Source organism: Macrobrachium nipponense, chromosome 45 (assembly GCF_015104395.2).
Source record: "Macrobrachium nipponense isolate FS-2020 chromosome 45, ASM1510439v2, whole genome shotgun sequence".
NCBI classification, from domain to species: Eukaryota; Metazoa; Arthropoda; class Malacostraca; order Decapoda; family Palaemonidae; genus Macrobrachium; species Macrobrachium nipponense.
In genome coordinates this window covers 3,964,631-3,991,871 of record NC_061105.1, presented here as the reverse complement: position 1 = coordinate 3,991,871, position 27,241 = coordinate 3,964,631, and the positions used below count along the sequence as shown (strand labels likewise).

The 27,241-nt window shown below is 39.6% G+C and overlaps 1 protein-coding gene across 1 annotated transcript; it reads right to left on the bottom strand.

The window, feature by feature from the left end:
• Nucleotides 1-1,133: 1,133 nt before the first annotated feature.
• On the bottom strand, nt 1,134-20,559 carry LOC135214308 (GTPase HRas). Its single transcript, XM_064248466.1, has 6 exons — nt 20,120-20,559; nt 15,249-15,297; nt 14,895-15,008; nt 6,618-6,760; nt 6,246-6,406; nt 1,134-4,842 (listed from the first exon to the last, which is right to left on the bottom strand). Exons 1-6 carry the CDS (start codon nt 20,148-20,150, stop codon nt 4,780-4,782), a joined length of 561 nt encoding a protein of 186 aa, XP_064104536.1. The 5' UTR covers nt 20,151-20,559; the 3' UTR covers nt 1,134-4,779.
• Between the last annotated feature and the right edge of the window lie 6,682 nt (nt 20,560-27,241).

Genomic DNA, 27,241 nt, shown 5'->3' with positions numbered 1-27,241 from the left:
AAGGTTTATGGAAACCTTGATCCATATGATTGATGCAATCAAAAAATATATGAAAATGAAAAGAATACTGCGCTTGCGATTTCACTTCATACAAATAAAAAGGGGAAGGATCAATTCCCGGGAAATAGCGGAAAACATTGATCCCAGTAAACAATGCAATCTCAATAAAAAATGAAAATGAAAAGAACTGCACTTGCGATTTCACTTCATTCAAAATAAAAGGGAAAGGATCAATTTCCGGGTAAGCTCGGAAACTGATCCAAAATGAGTATTGCTACAATCAAAATAATATATGAAATGAAAAAAAGAATACTGTACTTGCGATTCCACTTCATACTGAATAAGTTTTCCACCCAAATATACGCTCGGAGCGAGCGCTCCCGCCCTCGGCACCGAGCATACCACAATACGAGGATCATTTCTGGGAAAATGAATTCCCGCACTTACGCCCTTCAGTCCCGGCACTCGGGTAATCGGAGGGCGTGGTGAAACCAAGATCCTTTAATTCACAATTGAATTCAATGGGAATAAATATGAAATGATTGTACTTACAATTCAGTTTCACTAGATAAATAGAAAAAGAAAAACACAATCATGCGAAAGCAACGACGATGAAGCGGGCAGAGAGCGATGATACCACGTCCACACGCCAGCAGGCCGAAAGCAAAAGTGATTTGTTACCTACCAGTCGCGCGCGCGCGCCTGTCGGACAAGCAGTTAACTACCGAACCCCTTGTTCGAAAGCTTACGACCTATCCAGCTGCCGCTAGTACCTTCCTATTGTAAAAGGACCGAAGGTTTGTATGCCGTGTCGGAACAAACTAGCTTTAGTTTTTAAAGCTATCAGTACAGATTGTAAAAGTTCCAAGTCATAATAGTAATTAATACTATATATGCATTTCTTCCATCTTAAGTGCCTAACTCTCCTATGGTTTACTAGGTGGTGAGCATTTATTTTAATATTTATTAGTTACAGATTAATGAGTAGCACCTATAACCTTAAACCTGGCCAGTTTTTGAGGGAGGCATAACAATGTACAGTACTAGTCGTTAACAAGACAAATATGAGATAGTCGTCTTTCCAAGGAATGAGACACATCTTTCCAAAAAGTGGACTGATAAAGACACACTGCTGTAAAGCTTAAATTTATTCCATTGAATTTAGAACTGCACTGTTCAAGTCCATGATGACCGTAAGCAAATTAGTGAAGCCCTCTTTATATATTTATATATAAAAATTAAGGACAAAAATCATTGAAATATCAGACTGCAATAATAATTGCAAATAAATTTTTTTACTACATCATATGTATATATATAATGTAAACAAAATACAATAAATATAATTTACCACTTTTCTGCAACTAATATTTACAGTAAATAACAATAATAGAAATATGAAATAACTATATTTTTTTACCTTCTAGACACAAATGCTAAACATCAGCTTACACACACGTATAAATAAACACCATCATTACTGTTCGACTCCTTGCGACCAGCTGCACCAGTACAAATTTATGGCAACGACTAATACATTGGCCGATCTTTTAAACATGTTACAGTCGTTTTTAAACTACAAAAAAAATGTATGGCAGGTTATAATCCGAAACACTCCAAGTAAGGTATTAATTATATCTGCATATTTAATTTGAGCTTATTATTGCAGCAAATCTAGAGGTTTCTTCCTCCGAGAGAAAAATGGAAATTGGTGAAAACCCTTTGAAATCTCAAGAATATATATTGAACCTCGCACACACACCAATACCTTACCACAAATTACTTTTAACAGACAGAACAGATTGTGGCAGTTGCAAATAATTCTATAATTTAGGAAAAAACTTATAAAAGCCATTACTTTTTAATCAAACCATGATGATAAAAGTTCATTTTTGTACCTTTTATACTTGAAAACCGTACAACCATTTTAGTGGGTTCCCTTGGGGAAATTACTCCTTCCTAGCAACAAATTTACAACAGACTTAACATTATAAATTTGCCCAAAAAACAGAAAGGCAATCCACCCGGGTAAAGTAATCTAACAGTAAGTTTCGTGGGGAATATTAACTTCACTATAGCCAAACTGACAGCTAGTTAAATACAGAATAAATGGTAAAATGCTAGCTGAAATGGGGAAATAAAAAATACAGTAAAATACTGTAATTTGTACAATGCTAAACTTGTGTGATATTCCTTGACAGCATCAATGTTTCACATTAGAGATACAAAGTCTGCACTTGTTATACTTCCACCTAACAATATCTTATAATGTCATTATTAACCATTTTTCTAGTGAGATAGCTATCATTTATATTTACGCTACTCATTACCAAATCTCAATACACATGGTAAATTTGGAAAACAATTTTAATCTGAACAAAAGCAAGTTGAAACTGTGACAGGTACAATGCAAATTTAAAAGCACAGAAAAAAAAATATTGCCTTAAATTCCTACAGTCATTTGCCACTAAAAAAAATTGATAAAGAAAAACTAATGGAAAACTGTTTAAAAATTCATTGATATCAATGAAAAATTATGAAAACTAAGGGAATTTTGAAATGATTAAAGTAGGCAAAGAAATTTGTCTTCATTTAGGACGAATATGCAAAGACATGAGAAGAAATGCTTTGCTTCTAACAATTATGTAAAGGCTCCAAAAAGAGAAGAGTGTATTTACTTCCAAATATTTTATGAAGGGTAAACTTAAAATGTGATGAACTTGAGGCAAAGATATATGTTGTGCCAGGAGAATAGGGACTTCCTCAAAAACACACTAATGCCACTCCATTATCTGAGTACACATGTATAAATACTAAAATCAAAGACTTCTCTGATTACTGCAGGAAAATAAAATGAGCTAATGTCCTCCAAAAAAAAGTAATATAGTCATCTATAATTCAAAATATTTGTGCATGTTTCCCTTTAGTGCTTAAAACATCTGATAAATACTTTTTGTGCCTCAATAATTCAGTTAAAAAATACCTTACACTTGGTTCTTCAATCTTCACTTTGAATGTTCACATCAATATAAAAAAATTCTAAAGCTAAATATTCAAAATACAAAAGCATTTTAAGCTACCTATCAAAAGTCATAACAGACCACCTTGTTTACTCTCTATCCAGCCAGAAATTTCAAGAATAACATCATGTAGTATTGTAGTACATTTTTAAATATTTACTAGACTCCTGCTTTTTAAATATTTACAAAAAAAAACTTCCCAGAGAAAACAAAAATTCACCTACACACACCTCTTTCTCAAAAAAGAAGTTTTATCAGTTGTTTAAAGAAGTTGTCTGCCATTAGGATGCAACAAACTCTGGACTGGCTAACAGCTAGTTCAACGTCCATGCATTTTCTCAAACATTGAATTGAAGACGCCATGACACACTCACTAAATACAAGGGGGGATTCACTTAGTCACACACAAATGAAAGATAGAAATGACCACTCCATCACAAGCAGCCCCGCGTATCGAAAGACTTACCCCTCCGCGGACTTGCAAACTACACGATGTACTTTACGTCCAGCTAAGAACTCCATGAGATCATTTATTTTTTTCCAGATCGACACACTCGTAATTTTGACGCCTCATCAAAATAAGTCTCGTTCACACGAACTTGGAACTTTCAGTGAGAAAAGTTGTCGTCGCCAGAAAGTCAGTGGGTGGTCAAAATCTGTAAGGTTACTTACTATACAATAAATACAGCTTTAAATACTGCAGTAAAGAAAGTTTCTGTATCCCAAACATGAAGTTTGCAAGATACAGGATACTTAACTGATTACAATTCAACATCAATAGTGTAGTCTCTAATTTGTATGTTAACAGTGAATAAAGGAAAAATTATTTCAATGCTCAACTCCATGACAATTTTTGGGCCACCTCTGCTCCACAAGTTAAAAATCTCTGTGCAATACAGGAAAAAGTTACTGTATAAAAATGCAAGGGTCTAAGCGAGACATTTTTGAACAATCCTCCTCCAAGAATGAAGTACCAAAAACAAGGAAATAACTGATGAGGGTTATCAGTTACGCTATGAAACTGGTACCATTGTCAATTTTTTTCATTTTTTAAACTTGTAAAGGAAGAAAACCTGTTACAAACAGACCAATTTATATTCATGATGTTCTAGTTTCTTGCAACAAATTAATCTAAACTGAATCAAAGGTATACATGATGAGCAATGGAATAGTACTTTCAGTATACGTATATATGTGAATTTAGTAATGGTTTAATCCTACATTAAATTTTGGTTCTAAGAACATTTTTTAAAAGATTAAAGGGAGAAAAATGTATAAGCTGCCTAAAATTAATAAGACACGAGTAACTTGCATAAGTAAACCAATTAATAGTATTGGGAAAATTCTCATAAAATAAGATCATTACATTAAAGAAAACAAGAGTTTACTTCTAATGATATTTTAGCTTGTATTTTCCATGATTGCAGAAATGAAATTATAGCAAAAACCATGGTTTTTTAAACATCAACAACAACTGCACCTTTTCCAAGGACAACTTTCCCCCAAAACCATTCCTACTCCTTGTAGACCTTGAGTAAAATACATTCACAGCTCTGCATATGACTTCGTTCTCTTCGACTTCCGAATGAGGGTAGAATTGTATGTCAACATACAGCACTGACAAAACTTATCCTGCACCGAGTGATGAAAACAAGTGTACATGCCATTAATTAGGCCCAAGTAAGAGGACATGCCATTCCTTAAGCCTTGCTTTTTATCCTTTTTTATTTTGTAAAGTCTGCACAACACAATAGTCTCTCTACAATATAATACACGGTCTTTTGGACCCTGAATTGTTCTTTTTCTTCTTCTTATGTTCCCTCTGCAAAGAAAAGAAATAATGAATTACACAAATAAACAGGTTAACACTCATTACGTACATTCAAAACTTAAGTGACCGGTAAAAAGTACAAGTACCTATGCCGTCAAAAAAGGAAGACCTCAGAATTACTGTTTATCAACAATAAAAGCAAAGTACGTACACCTAAAAGACTTTGCATTTCAAGATTTTTTCCCAATAACTACCAGAAGTACTTCAAGATATGTGTGGTCTTTTAAGATCATCCTTTCATGGAATAAATTTATAATTCAAGCCAAAGTGCTGGAACCTACGAGGTCGTTTAGCACCAAAAGAGAAATTGAGAGTAAAGTATATAACAGCTCCTCCTTAAGATAGAAATTTTTATAATGAATTTATTTTTTAAGTCTTTCACTCACTATCATGATATCTGTAGTTCCTGCATCAGGTGGGATGATGAGTGTGTGAAAATTACCACCAAAAGGATCTGAAGAGCCAATGCCTGAGGAGAGACTGGTACTTGAGTGGTGCTTAGTGATAATGCTGAAAGAGTCTGAAGCACTAACAACAAAAAAAAACCTGGCTGAGAGAAAGCAAAATCTCTATGCTACTGAAACAGTAGCATTCATAAGGTGCACGTCCAAAGCCTGTTCAGGGAGGGAAGCACACAACGCTGTAGAGGAGATCTAGCACTGATTAGGCTCGTATGCTTGATCTCTGATGTGCAAGTAATCCTCCTGCACATTGAACTAATAATGTGGAAATGGACTGGCAGACCCAAATGTCTGAGCGCCCTAGGAGGAGAAAAAAAAAAAAAAAAAAAAGTGTGCTCTCGAGAAGCCATCTGACCAAACAATACACTGATCACAGCACTTGTTAATAGAAGTATCTTTGTTCCTACGTTTAACACATTGTGACCATTGTAAACTGAAAAGTATAGCTGGGTATAAACCCTCTTTCCTTCGACTTGAAACAATTTGTCTTTTTCCTCTTTGGGTGATATATACTGTAATGACAAAACAACAAGAGATACCAACCCCAAAATCCAGAAAACGATATAATCGTTAATGATACGAAGTAAATAACGCTTAGTTCACCCTTTTGTGCCGACGACAGAAAACTGACTGGTAAACACAGACGCTTTGATCGCCCAAAAGGGATGGGTCAATGTAATTATGGTTCAAACTATCAAAAAATACTTTTCTGAATTCTGCAATGGACTGCCCTTATTTGCATCACATACACAAAGAGAAAAGTATCAAATTTTTGCATTTTAATATTTAACTTTTTAATAGATTGTATTGCAGGTATGTAAGAACATTTAAAATCTCTACTTAATAAGGCTTGCTATAGAAAGAGATTTAACAGCGGGAGAAATGTAAGAAAAATGATTATAATAAAGTAATGTGCATGGCACTAGTACTTACATCTTTCCTAATTTCTCTAACTAAGGTGTAAAAGGCATCATCGACTCCCATGCGGGTCTTGGCCGAAGTCTCAATAAACGGAATGTCGTAGTTTCTTGCAACTTCTCGCGCCTGTTGCATGTCCATGGCGCGCACCTGTAGGTCACACTTGTTTCCCACCACTGGAAAAAAGAAAGTGAACACAGGACATTGTAGTAAAAAATGAAACTGGCATTATTCCTAATAGTATATTATGTAGACCATCATATATGCACAAATATTCACCAACATTCAATTTAAAAAAGAAATATCATTCATGTAAGACACATCTATGCCAAACTAGGAGACAAAATTAATACTAAATTATAACCACCAGAAAATAATGACACTTACAAACCATGGGAACCACATCTGCATCCTTGACTCGTTTTATTTGTTCGCGATAAGTGCTAATGTCTTCGAAAGATTTAGCGTTATTGACAGCAAAAACCAGAAGGAAACCTTCTCCTGTCCGCATATATTGGTCACGCATCGCACTGGAACAAAAAAAAAATTTTATAACCGTGAAGATACAGCGTAATATATAAATACGCATGAAACATCCTTCAAGGGGTTTTGCCTAGTGTTCTTCATTAGGTTTTACCTTTGAGTACAGTGACAGCCCCTAGTTAGATACATGCCTATTTAGACTTACAGATACATACTCCCCCTAAAACTGAAATGCTATACTACTTTGTCTTCACTCATATTTGACTGAAAATCAGTTGGTTCAAATTTACTCCTCAGCAAGGCCCATAAAGCAGTTATAGATACAAGGAAATCAATCTTGTAATACTAATGGGCAATATTCATTTTCAATTGTCGGCAATCACAGCCAGATTCGTCGAAGTAACACGGAAAACTTCCAACCTTGGTATATTCAGTTTTGTATGTTATGTAAAACATGACATACAAAAATTCCTTTCATGGTATGGCAAATGAAAAAAAAAATCCCATAACAACAATTCTAGTAAATTATGGGCTGTTATTCTGTGTTTGTCAACAATATGATATTGTCATGATACAATAAAGTTTTATACATACTTACCTGACAGATATATACTTAGCTATAGACTCCGTCGTCCCCGACAGAAATTCAAATTTCGCGGCACACGCTACAGGTAGGTCAGGTGATCTACTGCACTGCCCTGGGTGGCAGGACTAGGAACCATTCCCGTTTTCTAATCAGATTTCCTCTCTTCCACCTGTCTCCTGCGGGGAGGCTGGGTGGGCCATTAATCGTATATATCTGTCAGGTAAGTATGTACAAAACTTTATTGTATCATGACAATATCATTTTTATACATTCAACTTCCCTGCCAGATATATACTTAGCTGATTGGCACCCATTGGTGGTGGGTAAGAGACAGCTAACTACTGAAATAGACAGGTAAACAACATATGTTGTAGGTATTAATAAAACCTTGGTTCCTACCTGATTAGGCGGAAGACTTCGTGGCTACTGCCCAGGAGTCTGCTTTGCCTCAAGAGCCTCAGCGAGATATTGATCTATGGCTAAGAGTTCTTGTGAGTCTGCCAATGGGGTCTTATCAACTTACTCGGCAGAGCCTAAAGGCCTTTGTCATTGGGTGCTATTCCACTAACATGACAATAAACCTTGTTCAAGGTGCACAACACCGATCCCGATCACCTGATCCTAACATTCATGTTAGTTCTAAAGATTGCAAGGAGTTATCCCCAAACTCCTTACAAACAACCAATAACTTGAAACATAAAAAAATCACGTACACTTTATAAGAGAACAAAAAATAAATTTGTACCTCCCTACTAGCCATATACACACCTAGTCCCCTACTAGCAAAGGCAGCGGTCACCTGTGCGACACCAAGCACTCCTGATAGCAGGAAACCAAGAACATATCTGACCAGAGGGTTTATGTACATCTAAAATAAAAAATTTTTAAGGATCAGTCTTTGCTCCAAGTCCCAGTACTGTATCTGCTGACACAAACGGACCGAGAGAGAAGCATTTCTCATAGGTCACCCTTACATCCTTCAGGTAATGAGATGCAAAAACTGAATTGCATCTCCAATATGTAGCTTCTAGGATATTCTTCAGCGACATATTCTTTTGAAACGCTAGCGACGTGGCTACCGCCCTTACTTCATGAGTTTTAACTCTTAGAAGTCTGAAGGATTCATCCGGGCAATTCTTGTTCGCCTCAGTAATCACACTTCTCACAAAGAAGGCTAAGGCGTTTTTAGACATGAGTCTTTTGGGGTTCTTCACAGCACACCAAAGACCCTGTTGACAACCTCCCATCTGCTTCTTTTTATCAAGATAAAATTTAAGAGCCCTAACCGGGCAAAGAGACCTTTCTATCTCTCTACCTACCAGGTTAGATAGGCCTTTTACTTCAAAGCTCCTGGGCCAAGGCTTTGAAGGGTTCTCATTTTTCGCCAGAAATAATGTCTGGAAAGAACAGATAGCCGAAACTCCTTCAAAACCAACTTTAGAGTCCAGAGCGTGCAATTCGCTCGTCCTTTTGGCTGTCGCGAGGGACAATAGGAATAAACATTTCCTAGTAATGTCCCGAAAGGAGGCAAGATGTAGAGGTTCGAATTTGTCCGAGGCGAGGAATTTCAGGACCACGTCCAGATTCCAGCTAGGTGTTCTCGGAGTTCTCGATTTCGAAGTCTCGAAAGACCGAATCAAATCGTGGAGATCCTTATTCTCTGCAATCTCTACCCATCGATTCCGGAATACTGCTGACAGCATACTCCTGTATCCCTTGATGGTTGACACAGAAAGTTGCGATTCCTCTCTAAGAAAAAGGAGGAAATCGGCAATGTTGGTTACAGAGGTACTGGAGGAGGACAGCTTCTTCGTCCTACACCATCTCCTAAAGACTTCCCACTTCGATTGGTATACTCGCCTAGTAGAGGATCTGCAGGCTCTAGCGATAGCGCTTGCAGCCTTGCGAGAAAACCCTCTCGCTCTGACGAGTCTTTCGATAGTCGAAAGGCAGTCAGAGCGAGACCGGGGAGGTTGTGATGAAACCTCTCGAAGTGGGGTTGTCTGAGTAGATCTGTTCTGCTCAGCAGAGATCTGGGGAAGTCCACCATCCACTCCAGTACCTCCGTGAACCATTCTTGGGCTGGCCAAAATGGGGCTATGAGGGTCAACCTCGTCCCCTTCGAAGCCACAAATTTCCTGAGCACTTCCCCCAGAATCTTGAATGGGGGAAAGGCGTAGGCATCTAGGCCCGACCAATCTAGGAGAAAAGCGTCGATTGCAAAGGCTCTTGGATCTTCCCCTAACGAGCAAAATATCTCTATCCTTTTGGAGAGGAACGTAGCAAACAGGTCTATGTGAGGCCTCCCCCACAGGGACCACAGACTTTGACACACTTCTGTGTGTAGAGTCCACTCTGTGGGAAGGACCTGATTTCTCCTGCTTAGTCTGTCTGCTCTCACGTTTCGTTTCCCCTGCACAAATCTGGTGAGGAGAGTTATACCTCTTTCCTCTGTCCAGATTAACAGATCTCTTGTTAGCTGGTAGAGGGAGAACGAATGAGTCCCTCCTTGTTTGCGGATGTAAGCCAGAGCCGTGGTGTTGTCCGAGTTTATCTGAACCACCCCGCCTCTGACTACCTCCTCGAAGAACCTTAAGGCCAGGTGTATGGCTACTAGTTCCTTGCAATTGATATGCCAAGACACCTGTTCCTTTGTCCAGGTGCCTGACACCTCCCTTGTTCCTAGCGTTGCTCCCCATCCCGACTCCGAAGCGTCGGAAAATAACACTTGGTTGGGGTTCCGCAGGGCAAGAGACAAGCCTTCGTTCTTTTTGAGAGGAATGAACCACCACTTCAAGTGATTCTTCACCTCCTGGGGAATCGGAAAAGAGTCTGAGAGTTGCCCCGTCTTCCAACTTCATACCTTTTTCAGGAAAAACTGTATAGGGCAAATGTGAAGCCTCCCTAGAGTGAAGAACTTCTCTAGCGAGGACAGAGTCCCTAACAGGCTCAAATATTCCCTCGCTGAACTGTGTTCTCTCTCTAAGAAGTTCGAGATCTTTGACAAGCCTCGAGTGACTCTCTCTTGCGAAGGAAACACCTGAAAACCCCGAGAATCCATCTGAATCCCCAGATAAACCAGGTTCTGGCTGGGGATCAGTTGTGACTTCTCGAGGTTTACGAGTAATCCCAGAGACTGTATCAGATTTTGTGTTATCATCAGGTCCTCCAAACACTGGCTCTCTGACTTGGCCCTGATTAACCAGTCGTCTAAGTAGAGGGAGATGTTGATTCCCTCTAGATGAAGCCATTTCGCTACATTCGCCATCAGGTTGGTGAAGACCTGAGGAGCTGTAGACAGGCCGAAACACAGAGCCCTGAATTGAAAAATCTTGCCCCCTATCATGAACCGAAGATATTTTTTCGACGAGTGGTGAATGGGGACATGGAAATACGCGTCTTGTAAGTCCAGAGAGACCATCCAATCTCCTGGACGTAGGGCTGACATCACCGAGGAGGACGTTTCCATTCGGAACTTCTTCTTTTCTACAAATCGGTTCAACGCGCTTACATCCAGTACCAGTCTCCACCCCCCCGAAGCCTTTGTCACTAGGAAAAGGCGATTGTAAAATCCCGGGGAGTGTGGATCCTGCACCAGTTCGATGGCCTCCTTTTCCCACATTTGCTCCACCATTCGAAGGAGCGTATCTCTCATTATAGGATCTCTGTATCTTGCGGACAGTTCCCGAGGAGTAGAGGTTAGGGGAGGACTGTCTTTGAAGGGGATGATGTATCCCTTCCTTAGAACCGACACCGACCAGGAGTCGGCTCCTCTCAGCGCCCAGGCTCCTGCGTAGTTCAGGAGTCTGGCGCCTACTGGTGTTCGGAGGATCTGAGAGTCATTTTCCCTTCTTGAAGGGCCGGAAGGAAGACCTTCCTCTTTTATCTGAGCTCCTCTTTCTGGAGGGGGGACGAGCCGCTGCACCTCCACGAAAGGGCTGCTGAGGAGGACGAGGGTCCTTCTTAAGAGTTGACACTATAGGACGATTCTTCTTCGATGTCTGCACAAGGAGGTCTTGTGTCGCCTTCTCAGTTAGTGAGCGTGAAATGATATTGTTAAGATACAATAAAGTTTTGTACATACTTACCTGGCAGATATATACTTAGCTATGGACGACCGAGTCTATAGCTAAGTATATATCTGCTGGGTAAGTTACTTGTACAAAAATAGATTTCACCAGCTGAGAAGGGAACAGATGATCGGACAAAGGGGCGAACAGTAAAGCGGTTCTCTGACTCGGAGAAACAGTTTTAGACAAGAGGGAAGCATACACTGATCTCTTTTTTAGCAAGCCTGCTCCAAAAAGGGAGGAAACCTCCCCTGAGCCGTCTTGGACTGCCTTATCCATACATGCCAGGACGCTATGTGGAACTTCTGGGTTGTTAAGAAATTCCGTGTCCTGAGACTTCTTAGCAAGTACTCCGAGAGACCAGTCTAGGAAATTGAACACCTCTAAAACAATGAAGAGTCCCTTAAGAAGGTGGTTCAACTCCGAAACACTCCATGTCGATCTGGCTGATCCTAATGAGTGTCGTCTGGAAGCATCAACCAGATTTGAGAAGTCTGCGTCTGCTGATGCAGGGAGAGAAAGCCCCATGGCTTCTCCTGTCCCGTATCAAATGCCTCTCCTTCCAAGGAGTTTGGAAGGAGGCATGCAAAACAGTTTTGCCCAACTCTTTCTTCTTGCCCATCCCTGAATCTAGAGACTGGAGGGCCTTCTTCATAGAAATCGCTGGTTTCATTTTAAGAAAAGCAGAGGACTTTACGGTCGTAGTACTCGAGAAGAGCGAACGAGGCGAAGGAGGAGCAGCCGGGCTAAGAGAGTCTCCATACTCTTGAAGCAATAAGGAGGCTAACGTTTTGTAGTTAGACAGTCCCTCATTTGTAGGGAGCTCGTCTTCTCACACCTCTTCTAATACACGATCGGAAGAGGGAGAACGATCCCGTTTGGAGGATGAGTCTTTCCAAGACCTCCTTCGATCCGAAGGGGAGGTGATTCTGTCTGGGGAAGAGTCACCAAAAACTCTCTCGGATACTAGTCTCGTCGAACCTTGCCTCTTTGTTGGCTTCCGACTCTTGACTCCTGCCTCCTGCCTCCTGGGAGACTCCTCACTCCTGGCTCCTGACTCCTGCCTCTTGGGTGGCTCCTCACTCCTGGCTCCTGCCTCTTGGGTGACTCCTCACTCCTGGTTGGCGCCACACGCCTGTTTGGCTCCTCGCACCTGGTTGGAGTCGCACTCCTGGTCGGCTCCTCACTCCTGACCGAAGTCACGCGTCTAGTCGACTCCCGTCTGATTAATTCTTCACTCCTGGCTGGCGCCACGCGCCTGAATGACTCCTCACTCCTATCTGGCGCCTTGCGTTTGGTTGGCTCCTCACTCCTGCTTGGAGCCTCACTCCTGGAAGGAGCTTCGCGCCTGTATGCAGGGACTTCCATACGTCGAGAGGACCTCTTGATGGGAAGAGAAGTATCTTTCCTTCGAGGAGGTTCCTTTGAGAGCACTCCCACTAACGAAGATATTTTTTCTTGCATGGAGAGGAGGATTCTCTTAGTAGCCTCCTCCTTCTCCTCTTCGGGAGGAGGCGAAGGAGGAGTAGAGGTGTCTAGAGGTTCCATGCCAACTACGGGTGACAATAGGGCTCTCTTTGCCCTCTTAACATCCGAAGGAGACTCCTCTGGGAAGCGTTCCGGGCTCGAGTCCAGAGCCGGTGCTTTCCAACTCCTCTTCAATGGTCGCGAGCGATCAGAATCCCTCCAACCGCGTCTAGGAGACGAAGATTCAGAAGATGAAAAACACTCACGCAGGACGCTTTTACAATAGCAATCCCTGGCAGTCTGGGGTGTCACAGAGCCTGCCGAAGGGACACCTGATCGGTGGGGAATCTCCACAACCTCCTTACGGTTTTTGACATTCCTTCTCCTCTGGGCTTGGGAGCTTGGAAGAGGTCTAGACCTGAGAGCGTTGTGGAGCCGGGACACTCATATCACTGTCCACTGTATAATCACTAGCCTTACCTTGCAAAGCAGCCATTTTGTTTTCCATGATTTTGAAAGCGGCTTTTAGATCCGCAAGTTCCTTTGCCGAATCTGCAGGATCTGCAATAGGTGAAGAGGCTGAAAAGGAAGAAGTGGCAATTCTTACAAGAGGGGAAGAAGTTCCCAAACTAGGAACTAGCTCATTAGATCTAGAACCACTCATACTTCTAGAGGAAGCTTTCCTCACTCTCTCTCTTTCTAACTTTTTCAAATTAGTTAGATTCTTCAACTCTTTCTCACTCAAATTCTCGCATTCCTTACATGTGTTAGTAAAAGAACATTCATACTCTCTGCAACCTTTACAAACGGTGTGAGGATCGACCGAAGCTTTCGGCAACCTCACCTTACAGCCTACATTCACACAATATCTCATCACCATTCCGGCGTCAGACATTCTAAGAAAATTCCAAAGCAAGTCCACAAAAACAGTCCACAAAAGCGTATGCCAATCCAACAATCCAGATACGTCACCAAAAGTCGGTCAAGAAGATCAATTGTCGATGAAAAAAGAAAATCCAGTCAAGAGGAACCAACAACAATGTTGATGGTCCGGGCGACAGAGGAAATCTGATTAGAAAACGGGAATAGTTCCTAGTCCTGCCACCCAGGGCAGTGCGGTAGATCACAACCTCCTTACGGTTTTTGACATTCCTTCTCCTCTGGGCTTGGGAGCTTGGAAGAGGTCTAGACCTGAGAGCGTTGTGGAGCCGGGACACTCATATCACTGTCCACTGTATAATCACTAGCCTTACCTTGCAAAGCAGCCATTTTGTTTTCCATGATTTTGAAAGCGGCTTTTAGATCCGCAAGTTCCTTTGCCGAATCTGCAGGATCTGCAATAGGTGAAGAGGCTGAAAAGGAAGAAGTGGCAATTCTTACAAGAGGGGAAGAAGTTCCCAAACTAGGAACTAGCTCATTAGATCTAGAACCACTCATACTTCTAGAGGAAGCTTTCCTCACTCTCTCTCTTTCTAACTTTTTCAAATTAGTTAGATTCTTCAACTCTTTCTCACTCAAATTCTCGCATTCCTTACATGTGTTAGTAAAAGAACATTCATACTCTCTGCAACCTTTACAAACGGTGTGAGGATCGACCGAAGCTTTCGGCAACCTCACCTTACAGCCTACATTCACACAATATCTCATCACCATTCCGGCGTCAGACATTCTAAGAAAATTCCAAAGCAAGTCCACAAAAACAGTCCACAAAAGCGTATGCCAATCCAACAATCCAGATACGTCACCAAAAGTCGGTCAAGAAGATCAATTGTCAATGAAAAAAGAAAATCCAGTCAAGAGGAACCAACAACAATGTTGATGGTCCGGGCGACAGAGGAAATCTGATTAGAAAACGGGAATAGTTCCTAGTCCTGCCACCCAGGGCAGTGCGGTAGATCACCTGACCTACCTGTAGCGTGTGCCGTGAAATTTCTGTCGGGGACGACGGAGTCTATAGCTAAGTATATATCTGGCAGGGAAGTTGAATGTATAAAAATATATGTATCAGGTAAATGTATAAAAAAAAAAAAAAATACAGTACAGAGGCATGCAACACACCTATATTCTTCTTGGCCAGCTGTATCAAGGATGTCTAGAAGACAGGTTTCTCCATCAATAACGACTTGCTTCCGATAGGAATCTTCTATCGTGGGATCATACTCGTCAACAAAACTGGAATAAAAAAAATTCAATTTCATCAGTGCTGAGAAAAAGTTTGGGGTCCACAAAGTTAAAAGAGGACATGAAAATTAGGCAAATTAATTGCACTACTCAAAACAATATGAGGCGTATCAAAGAATCAAATCTTACGATTACCAAATTTACGTGATACTATTACTTACAGATAATTCTTGCCAACAAATTTTTACAATTAGTTATAAGCAATAGTACTGCATACACTGGGACACTTACTGATTCTGGATAAGCTGAATGGTGAGCGCACTCTTTCCAACACCTCCCGCTGTTGAGAAACAAGTTTTATTAGTTGTGCTGGTCCTCTAATGCTGACCATATGACATTTCATGTCACAATCATATGTATCTATTTCAATTAACATCAGATATCAAAACAAGAAACATATCATGCAATATCTTAATTTAGTAAACAGTTTAACATGTGCATGGGCTGACAAAGGTTTTTTTTTTTTTTTTTTAACTTTAAATATACACAATCTTTCCAAGTTTTCATTACTCACCACCAGAAAATTTGTGACAATTATATCAACTGTATACATTTAAAAGGAGATTTTATTCCAGAACTACCAATAACACCTTACTACTAATATTTAATAATCAAAAGGCAAATGAGTGGGATGTTGCATTTCTACAATAAACAAGGTACAGTAGTACCTCGAGATACGAAAGGCTCAACTTCGAAAAACTCGAGATACGAAAAATTTAACGGCTCTACATACGAAAAGTTTTCAAGATACGAAAGGTTTCTGAAAGTCCGAGATTCGCCCGGATAACAATTTTGAAAATCACGCAGCGCGCCGCCATCTTAGTACTAGTAGACTCGCCACCATCCTCCTGCTCTCCCATTGGTTCCTGATGCTAGTCGCAGCCATGAAATCCTTCTCTCCTATTGGCCAGCGTCCCTCCCATCATGCATCTACTATGTACACATGGTGGCGTGGCTCGGCCACTCGGTACCAGCATTGTTATAGTACGCACGCGGTATTCGTTTTCGGGATCGTCAATGTGTACGTATTTAAAAAAAAAAAGTGACCAAGATCTCTCACATGGGATAAGTGATCAAGGTCTCTCTCATAGGATAACTGGAAACTTTGCAAGGTTGGTAGAATCTCCACTCCCTGCTGAACAGAGGGTGTAGACCAATCATTTACAACATGCATACCAGTAGTACGTATAATCAAGGCACTTCAGTTTATGTTGAGGTCAGCAGCCGAACATTCAGTACCCAAATCAGTTGCAGAGAGAGCATCTGGTTGAACAGGGTTTTGATGGACACCAGGGCCAACAGAGTCATGAGGTGCAAAAAAAGAAAGTTGAAATTCTGTATATATATATAAAAAAAAAAACTATGTAAAGTAAAAAAAAAAAAAAAAAAAAAAAAAAAAAAGTTAAAAATCAAAAAAAGAAGAAAAAAACGGCAGAAATTAAAGCAGCTTTTCATAAAGTGCAATCATTTGTAGAAGACACCCCTCGAAAAGGCTCACACAAGAACATTGTGAAAAGTAGGCAGAAACAATCTTCCTAGGATAGTTACGTATGTATGTAGCCTCACTCGAAAGGTAAGCTTCCACATTTTACGTTACAGTAATAATATTTCTTGTACACTAATATACACTTTATTTACAGGTTATGCATTTTTATTCTTAATTTAGGTATTGAATGGTCCAAATTGTTGTAGTATTTCATTGTTTATAGGTCAATTTAGCTTTATTATGAAATTTACTGGGGTGTTTTTGGAGGGTTTGGAACGGATTAGCCATTTTACATGTAAAATGTGGTCCAAGATACGAAAACCTCATGATACGAAGGGCGTCTCGGAACAGATTAATTTTGTATCTCGAGGTACTACTGTATCTTAAGTTGCTCCAATGCTATAGGAATACTTTCATCTGACTGGGGGATTACACAGCGCATTAGTTGACGCCCATATGAGCTAGAGCAATTAATTGGTGCATTCTAAAGACGGGAGTTGCTTTACTTACAACAAACTTCTAACTGAATGGATTACGTCATCCAATCTAGAACTTTTATGATCCATAATGTACCCTAGAATTTTACAGGCTTGTACATCAGGTTTAATACTACGTACAGGCTCAGTTTGCTAAGAGTTTCATCTTGGCTACAAAACTAAACTAGTATATAATTTCTAAAATAATTTATATTTTTTCTACATTCAAACCTGAAGTTCTCTGCATAGGATGAAGCTTGCAAATCCGAGCTGGAATGGCCGTTTAACCTTCAGACAAGACCATTAATTACCAACAGGTAAGAGGAAGCCACGCCCACCTGTCGGTCTGTACTCCACCACTTTGCCTACCAGGAGACAACAATCCCACAAAAAAAAAAAAAAAAAAAAAAAAGTAAACAGCAATTGGGCAAAGACATCTTCACACAACAGCAGCCTAAATCAAAGTCGCATCCAGACCGATGAGTGGGCGGGGTTTCACCCCTACCGTCAGTATTAACAGCATTGTCTGAAAGTTAAACAGCCATTCCAGTTCATTGTCCCCGCAAGCTAAATCCTATGTAAAGAACAAATGTTTGTAACTGTGTAGGAGCAAACAATAATCACACAGTACATTTCAATCAGACAACAAAGCACGTGAAAGCAAACAGCAGTTGGACTGAGAAGTTCCTAAATTAGTAAAAAGAACCAAAACAATAATAATTGTAAATTTACAAATTTGTTGGGACTAATGTTTCCTGTAAGTAGAGTTTCCTAAAATGCAAATCAATGGTGATGATTCATCCTCTCTCAAATTTGTTAGTATGATAAGAATAAGGTAGGTGAATGGGTTAGGTTGAGATGTACCCCGTAAATACCACTACCTTGCTTTTGAGCAAAGTTAAGAAGTTAATTTTTAGAAAAATTGATTTTAATTAAAAGTCTGTTGAGTGTAGATATTACAACATCCTTATGACTATCACATTTCCCACAAACGCTGTCAAAATGTTGCAACTGTAATTGGCCAACCTCATCCAAGCAGACAAATTAGCAAATGTTTCTGGAGTTTGGCTTGAACGTGTGAGCTTAAACAGCTATTTTACTTTCAGACAAGGTCTTTAACTACCAACAGGTAGGGGGAAGCCCCGCCCACCTGTCGTAATGCACTCCACTTTGCTTTTGGCCACCTTCTTAACTTTGCTCAAAAGCATGGCAATGGTATTTACGGGGTACATCTCAACCTAACCCATTCACCTACCTTATTCTTATCATACTAACAAATTTGAGAGAGGATTAATCATCACCATTGATTTGCATTTTAGGAAACTCTACTTACAGGAAACATTAGTCCCAACAAATTTGTAAATTTACAATTATTATTGTTTTGGTTCTTTTTACATATTTAGGAACAGTGACAAAAGGTTTTTGAGTAACAAGGAAATTATTTGTCAATTGTTCCACGTCAGGTTACAATGGAGGGTACTGGGTCTTGACTAGAGAGGTAAGGACCAAACATCCTAGATTACATAATAGTACTGTATTAGGCAAGGTTAGGTTAGGAAGCCTCCCTGTACTCGTGCATTTGGCCACAAAAGAAAGTATCATAGCATTTTATATTACAGAAAAATGTCTTGTGTATATGGCCACAAAAGAAAGTATCATGGCATCATACGTTACGGAAAAATGCTATACGTTACAGAAAAATCTGCGTTTTCTGTATTTGACCACAAAAGAAAGTGTCATACCATTGTATATCATAGACAAATTTGTGGCTTGCGTATTATACTACATTAATCTCTCCCGAATCGGATAAAAATAGAATAAAAAAGGACCCCTAACACAGCCTGGTTCCCAACAGGCACTGACCAGAACAGGGTGAACTGCCTTTTACTCATGTTTCCAATTACGTATGTTTATACCTTTCATGTGTATTTCTGATACTTGCCATCTTCTTTTGTTTACAATACATACGTATTTATATTTCTGACTTGCGACCTACTTTTTTTTTTAATTTTGACAAATTTACAAAGAAATTTGTACTTTTCCTAACAATACAAACCTGAGGTCTTTATATAGGAATTACTATATAAACACCAGATGGTTTGTATATCGTTTAACAACTGACATTCCAGCCCAAGCGGACGGCACCGAAGACGACGCCCGTTCATTGTGAGGACCGGTAGTTACCAAACTAGAGGGGCGCGGTAGTAGCCTTCGGGTAGTGACCAAAGCCGAGGGATGCGGTAGGAGTCTTCAGTTTTGCCAATTAGGCTATCCTAGTGCTGCCTAGGATAGCCTTGTGAAGCCTCAATCATGCCGATAAGACCAAACGACAAGACACAAACGTAAAATCTTGCCAAGACCTCAAATTTACGCAGAAGAAACTTATAAACGCCACACTACTTCTGGCCTAGCCTAGCCTAACCTAGCCTTGGCCAAGATTAGGGCCCACACAAATTTTTGTTCCGGACAGGGCTAGGATCGCCCCAACACCCTAAAATCACGCCTAGCCCTAATTCTCGACATCGTGGGGCCCTAGGGGACAAAAATAGTATACCCCAACATATATTGATCCAGATTTTAAAAAAAAAAATGTAAAAAAAAAGACGAATTTTTTATTTTAATATACCTATGCTCGTAAAGGACTCGCCGGGATGGAATCCTACAACAGGAGACTCCACATCCTTCGTCTCCTCCTACAGGATTCGGAAAAAAAAAAATCATCAAAATTGACTTTCAAGGGATCGAATCCTACGACAGGGAGACCACATCCTTCGTCTACTCCTACAGGATTTTACTCCTCTCTCTCTTTCTCTTTCTAGGGATCGAATCCTACGACACGGGAAAGCCCGTAGTACCTATCCCTTCGTCTACTCCTACAGGATTTTACTCCTCACTCTCTCTAGGGATCGAATCCTACGACCTTCGTCTACTCCTACAGGATTTTACTCCTCACTCTCTCTAGGGATCGAATCCTACGACCTTCGTCTACTCCTACAGGATTTTACTCCTCACTCTCTCTAGGGATCGAATCCTACGACCTTCGTCTACTCCTACAGGATTTTACTCCTCACTCTCTCTAGGGATCGAATCCTACGACCTTCGTCTACTCCTACAGGATTTATTTTGACTCTCTCTCTCACCTCCCACCACCACCAGCTTGTACTCCGTCATCTTGGGCGCCTGTTTCCGCTTAATCTTGGCAGTAGTTGGGCGTCGCTCGCGCGCCTCCTCCTCCTCTCCCTCTCTCTCTCCTCCGCCCTTCGAAGGATATATATAAATACGGTGTCCTACGAGAGATCTGTCTTCGTCTGGGTTTGGGGGGGGGCGGCTCTCTACGAGAGGAGCCGCATACTAATCACACCACTACCACAACCGTAAGCACAGACGTCGAAGGGGACACTGCCTGGCTCCTCTGGCTGACGGACACGGGAGACGGGACGGGTCGTCCTTCCTTCCTCCTCCTCCTCTTCTTCTTCTTCTTCTTCTACTTCGGCGGCGGCGGCGGCCTCGTTCGTCCCTCCCCGGTCCTCCTCACTCGTCAGTCCTCCTTCTTCCTTCCCTCGAAAGTCTTCGCCTGATGTCTGCTAGACAGATGTGATGGGGGGGGGGGGAGATACCTCGCTACCCCGGCCCTCATATCTCTCTCTATCTCCCCCCCCCCCCCGTCTCTCTCTCTCTCTCTCCGATTATATGTAACATATAATAGTAACAGGCGTAATTTTCATTTTTGGGGGAAGATTTTATTTCATGTTTCTCTTACGTAGTAGATCCTGGTCCTCCTCCTCCCCCTTCAACCCCACCTCTCTCTCTCTCTCTGTGTTACTATATTACGAGAGATAGAGAATCTGTAGTACTATATAGTAGAGTTGGGGAGAGGTATCATTTGTTACTATGTATAGTCAGTCTGTATGTGTGTGTGTGTTACTATATTACTCCAGAGAGATATATATATGAGCAAGCTCTCTGGTAGTAATATAGTTGGGGGACGGTAATTTACTACTATAGTGTCAGTGTTTTCTCTTATAGAATTCATGCCTTTGTATCAAGTCTTCTGTGTGTGTGTGTGTGTGTTAGTACTAATAGGAAACAGTAGTAGGAAGTACCACTTTTCAAAAAGTGATGTTTCAAATTAATCCACTTCTTGCCTTTAAGTCCATTACTAAGTAGTATTCATCTCTACCGAAATCTATGGCCATTAAAAGATGCCCATTCGACGTACTGCACGTCAATTTCTCTTTGACGTACGTCCATAGAAAAGTGAAAGTAACAGGCAAATTGACTTCTGAGGTGACGTACCAGATGAAATCTCGATTTAAACATCACATATGGTACTAATTAAAAATTTAAACAAACCCGTTAAATATTAATGGTTAATATCGACAAGGTCAGGGGCAATATCAGCGTGAACTTTTGCTTATTCCAAATGAAAAGTCATCCACACCTTGTCGGTCTGAGTCTAAAATTTGGATTCACGGCCTCAAAAGTATATATCAAGAATATCAAAATACGTTGGAGGAATTATAGCAACATGTGGCAAGGAGCGTGAGTGAGTCACGTCAAAGGTATACGAGCGAGAATGAACTATAACCTTTTTGTGTTTAAAAGATTCCACTAACTTGATTCATAAGTAACATTGCAGGTATGAACCTAATCAATGCTGCAGTGTTATGTTTTGGTCGTTTTAACTAGGTAAATCAATATTCCTAGCATGACGATTACATGCAATGGAACATATCAAAATGTGCAATATTTGTGTTGCATTCTTATCCACTTTGCTATGCTCCAGAAAGGAAGTTTCCTAAAGTTATATGATCCAGTCCTCATATTAGTAGACTGACTAAACACTTGAGTAGCATAATGAAACCACTGAACCCTGCATTCATGTCTTCGTTCTTTCCATTGTAATATAACTTGATTAGTTCAAAACTCTGTGACACAAATGCACCACAGGGGTTTATAGATATGTACATTTATCCTAGTTTTCTTTAGAAACTTTTACACGTTTTACAAAGTCATTTGCAGCATAAAGTGCAAGGAAACTATGGGAAATGCCAAGGCTATGGGACATTCATTTAGAATGAATGCACTTTTTAAGTATAGTGTAATATATTGGCTTTCTATCATGAATAATGAGGTCAGTAACTAAGCATAAGGAAAACCCCCATCACTGCTTTGCAAGTCATGTAACATTAGGCAAGTGATGCCAATGCCACCCATAACAGGACAGACCGATAAGCAACTCCACTACCAGTAGGATAGTTGAAAAAAAACTCCCTTCACAAATGGTCGTTCCATAAGTTGAACGTATTAAGCACAGCATCAAGGACTAGGTTTTATATATAAGTTAAATAAATTTTCAAGTCTGTGATATGTAGTACAACTTTAGGTCATCTGGTATCCTTCAGTTGATTTGGTTGAAGCTAAGAAGGGATTAGTTTATGAGAGGGTGATCTATAATCAGTTCCACTCAAACTGGGACCCTGTTAAAGTTGTGAGAACCATGATTTTAAATGCTAGCACAGTTTGCTAACCTAGCTTACCTGAATATGTAGGTTCTCATTGAGTTGATCACTAGAAATGGTTCCATTTAATCTTGTATGTCTCTGCTAGTGATAATCAAACTGCAGGGCAATGGCTCAAGTTGTAAGATCTCCAGCACTCATAATTCTTTCAGCAATCTATCAGACTGAAACATTCCCACAAGATGTCCCATACCTTGCTTTTAATTCCAAAATCACGATATGGGTGTAACCATTCTTGCAACCATCACCAGGATGAAGATATACAAGACGCCTTTCCTCTGTGATCCTAGGGAACTCTGGTCCACACAGGATGTTTGCCAACCCAGCTGCTGATATCTAGGTATGCCTAAAAATTATCCCATTTTATAAGTAATCTGTATATTATTTCTCAGGTATATAAACCTGAACCTCTCATGTGCATGTGCTGGAGTGGCCTGTATATTAACCAATCAGTGAAATACCCACAGAGGTGAAGGAGGGATAGTTTCAGGTTTGCATACCTATGAAAAATACAAGTTACTTTAGAAAATTTGTTTACCATGTTATAGTATACTCAAATACCTACTAGTTTATCCTTTCATTCACAGGCCTCTGTAAAATTTAACATTCCAAGAGAATGCTCGTTACTCATTAGTTTAACCTGGCAATTAATATGACCAAACTCTGAAATTCTGGACCTAGCTTAAAAAGGAACAGTAAAACATTGAATAGCAATTTGCAATTTCTTGAATAAAAGGCTGATACAATTTTTCTCTCTCCCGGTAACTTCACATATATTACCGCATGGAATGCTCATACAACAAGCAAACAAAATAATGCTATTCATGATTTTCATTACACAACTATGTCTATTCAACCCAAAACACAGGACAACATATTAAAATTACATTAAAATTACTTTGAGTTATTTTGCAACAACTTAATAATAGAGCATTTGATATTGAATGCTGCCGCTTACAAAATCACAATATACAAACGTAAAAATTAAAATGTCCCTCATGCTTTGAAAGACTACTTGTCACTCCACGGGACCAGCTCTTTCAAAGTATCATTTTCTACAAGAGACTTGGGTTAAACAAAGGGGGATGAGGAGGTGTTCCTACAATAATCTCCCTTTCCTAGCTAGAGCCTCTCTTTCTCTGTTCCTGGCTGTTCCTTAACTATTAGCATTACCTTAATGGTGATACCGTTCGTAATTTATTAAAATCTGTTAAAAACAAAAAAAGCCCCTAACCACGTTAACATAAAACCACATTAGGAAGGAAAAACTCTCTATCGCGAGAGTATATATAATGTTCTAAAAGGTCCACAATAATACCAAGTGTTAAGAGTCCGTGTATAATTTCTAAGACTTTACAGAAAGCTTTCGAACCCTTCCCTGGGTTCATCTTCAGTCCAGGGAAGGGTTCGAAAGCTTTCTGTAAAGTCTTAACAATTATACACGGACTCTTAACACTTGGTATTATTGTGGACCCTTTAGAACAAAATAAAACCACATGTTCATATGTTAATACATTGCAACCCGATGATCATACTTACATTATTAAAAGATCAAAAGACAATTAACTTACATAAATGTATTCTACGACGGAAATGTTTTAGTCAAATTTAAAACATGTAAGAGTACAAATTTAATCAATTTATATAGTATTTGTATTAAAAACATGCTTCTCTCACAAAGAATAAGGCTGGAAGGTGATAATGAAAGATGCGTCAACTCACGCTCAGGACGTACCTGCAGTACATTTGTGTCCTCTCTCTCTCTCTCTCTCGCCAGGCACCTGCTGGAATTCAGCTCATTTCAAGTTTTTTCTGGGCAATTCCAATGACACATATTTAGTATATATTGCACATCATGCTGAAAGGCTTCAACACTGGTTAAATGCACATGAGTTTTTTTATTTATCTTTTTTTGGGCATATCACACACACAACTATCATCCAGGTGCACCGTAGGCACTCAAAACAATCACATAAATGTGGACAATGAAACGACAAAAATGACACCAATTTTCCAAAGTAATTAAAGCTGTTACTTTCCTTCTAAAATTAATCACACAATTATTGTACAGTAAATTAGTTTAGAAAAATCTTAATAATACAAAATACAAACAACTGAAACATAGGGATAATAATTCAATAAAAGAACACTCAAGCCTTCCATGGTGATTTCTCTCATACAGTGAAAGTTCACTCCAATTTCAATATCTACCACCACTTCCTGTTCTCCTCCAGTACCAAAAGAATGATAAGATTAATTCTAACATTCTTCCACTTTTATTTTCTCCACTTCCATGGAGGCAGGACGAAACTTCCTTAATTTCCCAACTCCTACTGATTAAAGACCAAATAAATTTTTGGCAATGAGGATTCTCATTTAATTAGGAATTTTGCATGAACCTTTTCATTTGCTACTTCTACTTATACACCAACAAGACTTTGCAATATTGTTGTAAATTTCCTGATGGAATGAAATTATTACCTATGACAGTAAATGAACGTTTTCCATCTGCCCTGCCTTCAAAAATAGAAAAAAAAAAAAAAAAATGTCTACACTGACCAAGGAAAGTCTAGCAAAAGAAAATTAAGGCTATGTTTTCCTCAGAAAGCTCAGAGGTGGTCACAAGTAATTCCTAAATTATTTTGCCAAAGCTAACTTTTAAAACATTATAGTAATCTTGTTTGCCTAATCCCTCACGAACCAACATGGCCAAGGGTAAGCCAAGGTGCACATTAATTTCATTAACCTCAACAATCAAATCAGGAAACTTTCTTCACAGGAGCCTTCCTATTCCGAATACAACACTCATCTTGAACATTAAATCATAAAATACATGCAAACCTTTTTGGACAAATGAAATATTCCCAAAGAAAAAAATGAAGGTATAAAAATTTATCCAAGAGTGAAATAGTAACATAAGGGGTTAACTTGCCAAACTATGGGTCGACGAAGACACACTTGGATAATGGAAATTTCACCGTTCAGTTCGGAACTGTCGCCGCCTGATTCCCAGATGCTTGTAAGCAAATTAGTGAAACCACCAGCTCAATCAAAACTCGTCTGAATCGTTCCCATAAACCACCGAACGCTCAGGTTTGGCAAACAGTTTGCGTTATCATATTTCATATATCTACTACATATACCAAACCAATACTGGTGCTATAAATGCCCAAATCCTACCAAACTAGCACTAAAGTGTTTATCTGCCACAGCTTGCAAACAATGACAAAGTCTGGGAGTTCATAACATACCCAAAGAAGGCTGGAATAGAGCAATGCAAGTTGGTCACTAAAACATACCCAACACTGCATATAGAAAAAGTTTACTTATCTTTCAGCTGTTACTAAAAAATAACCTGACAAGCTTATTCACTGAAATATCTTATACCCCCTAACCTTCATGACACCATTCATTCTGACAATTTGCATCAAGTTATCTAAGCTCTGTTGAAGTATATTTAATAACCTGCATGAGAGTTCCATGGGTAATTGCTCTTCCTACACTGCAGCCACCTGATTAAATTGACACAGACATGGAGTAACAATGAAAAATCCTGGATTTTTCAAGTTAAGCGTTTGAAATTGGTTAACATGTAAAAAAAATCAGAAAAAAATTGGACATGAACAATATCAATGTAGACATTCATTCTTAGTATCTGACCTAGATTGAATCAGATAATACAAAGCCATTAATATCAGGTTTCCAGGGCCAGGCCCAGGTTCAGAGCCTGATCGAAAAGATGATAACTTTGCTACTGTACCCCAAAGTCTGTCCTGAATGAAGAAAAAGAGAGGTCCTGGGCGCATTGTCAAACCAATGCTTCAGCTGCCACGACATCAGCCCTAGATAACTGACCATGTCTCACACCAACAAAATTAGCTGACCAAGTTAGGCACACGTATGGCAACCAAGACTGAATACCCCAGATTTCGCAGGCAGTATCACAGCTCACATCAAAATTTAAAATTGAAGACGAAATGTTTTTCTTTTGTTATATTATGCTATAGAGATTTCACACTAGAAAAAAAATTAGTAAACAATAAGATGAATTTGAGGTTCTCTACAGACTTAAAACCAATTAATCAATTCAACATGAAAGAGTCAAGTTCAGCTACAAAAAATCATTTCAGAAGATGAATTGTAAGTCTTCAGAAGGTTCATAGATCAGTAGAACTTGCAAACAGTAGTAAGATTGGCAAGTAAAGCACAGTGCTTTCACGTCATTTCTGTGTAATGTAACAGAAATACTAGGAAAAGGAAGGTTAAAAAATAAAGATCATGGAAGTAGTGACAGCAAAGTTACAGGAGCACCAAAATGATGCTTCCTCCAACACAACATTAAAATGTGACGTAACTACAAAGTAACTAACACATATAAATAGATTTAACCATAACAAGAAAAATACTCTATTGACACTACCTACTTCAGTGTTTACAAAATAAAAAGAACCCTTTATGACAATACACTTCAGTGTTTACAAAATAAAAAGAACCCTTTCATTGAAATGAAAAAACTAAGCAAAGATAAGATTTCTCTGTTATCTGCAGTACTTAATGATTGTGCAAGTTTCCTTTCTGTGCTTGACAAGTCTTAAATTTAAAATTCTCTTGCTTTTGTGCTTTGCATTATCACTGTATTTTTTTTAAATCATCCTTGTGCAATATTTCTTGGCAAATCTGATTTTTCAAAAGTACAATACTATAAAAAATCTTTCCCTTAAATTCACTCAGTAACAATCA

Coding starts and splice junctions, on each gene's coding strand:
- LOC135214308 (XM_064248466.1), bottom strand. CDS start 20,150: ATGACGGAGTACAAGCTGGTGGTGGTGGGAG. Junction 15,298..20,119: donor CAAGCTGGTGGTGGTGGGAG/GTGAGAGAGAGA, acceptor GTTTCTCAACAG/CGGGAGGTGTTGGAAAGAGT. Junction 4,843..6,245: donor TTAGAGAAATTAGGAAAGAT/GTAAGTACTAGT, acceptor TTTTCTTTGCAG/AGGGAACATAAGAAGAAGAA.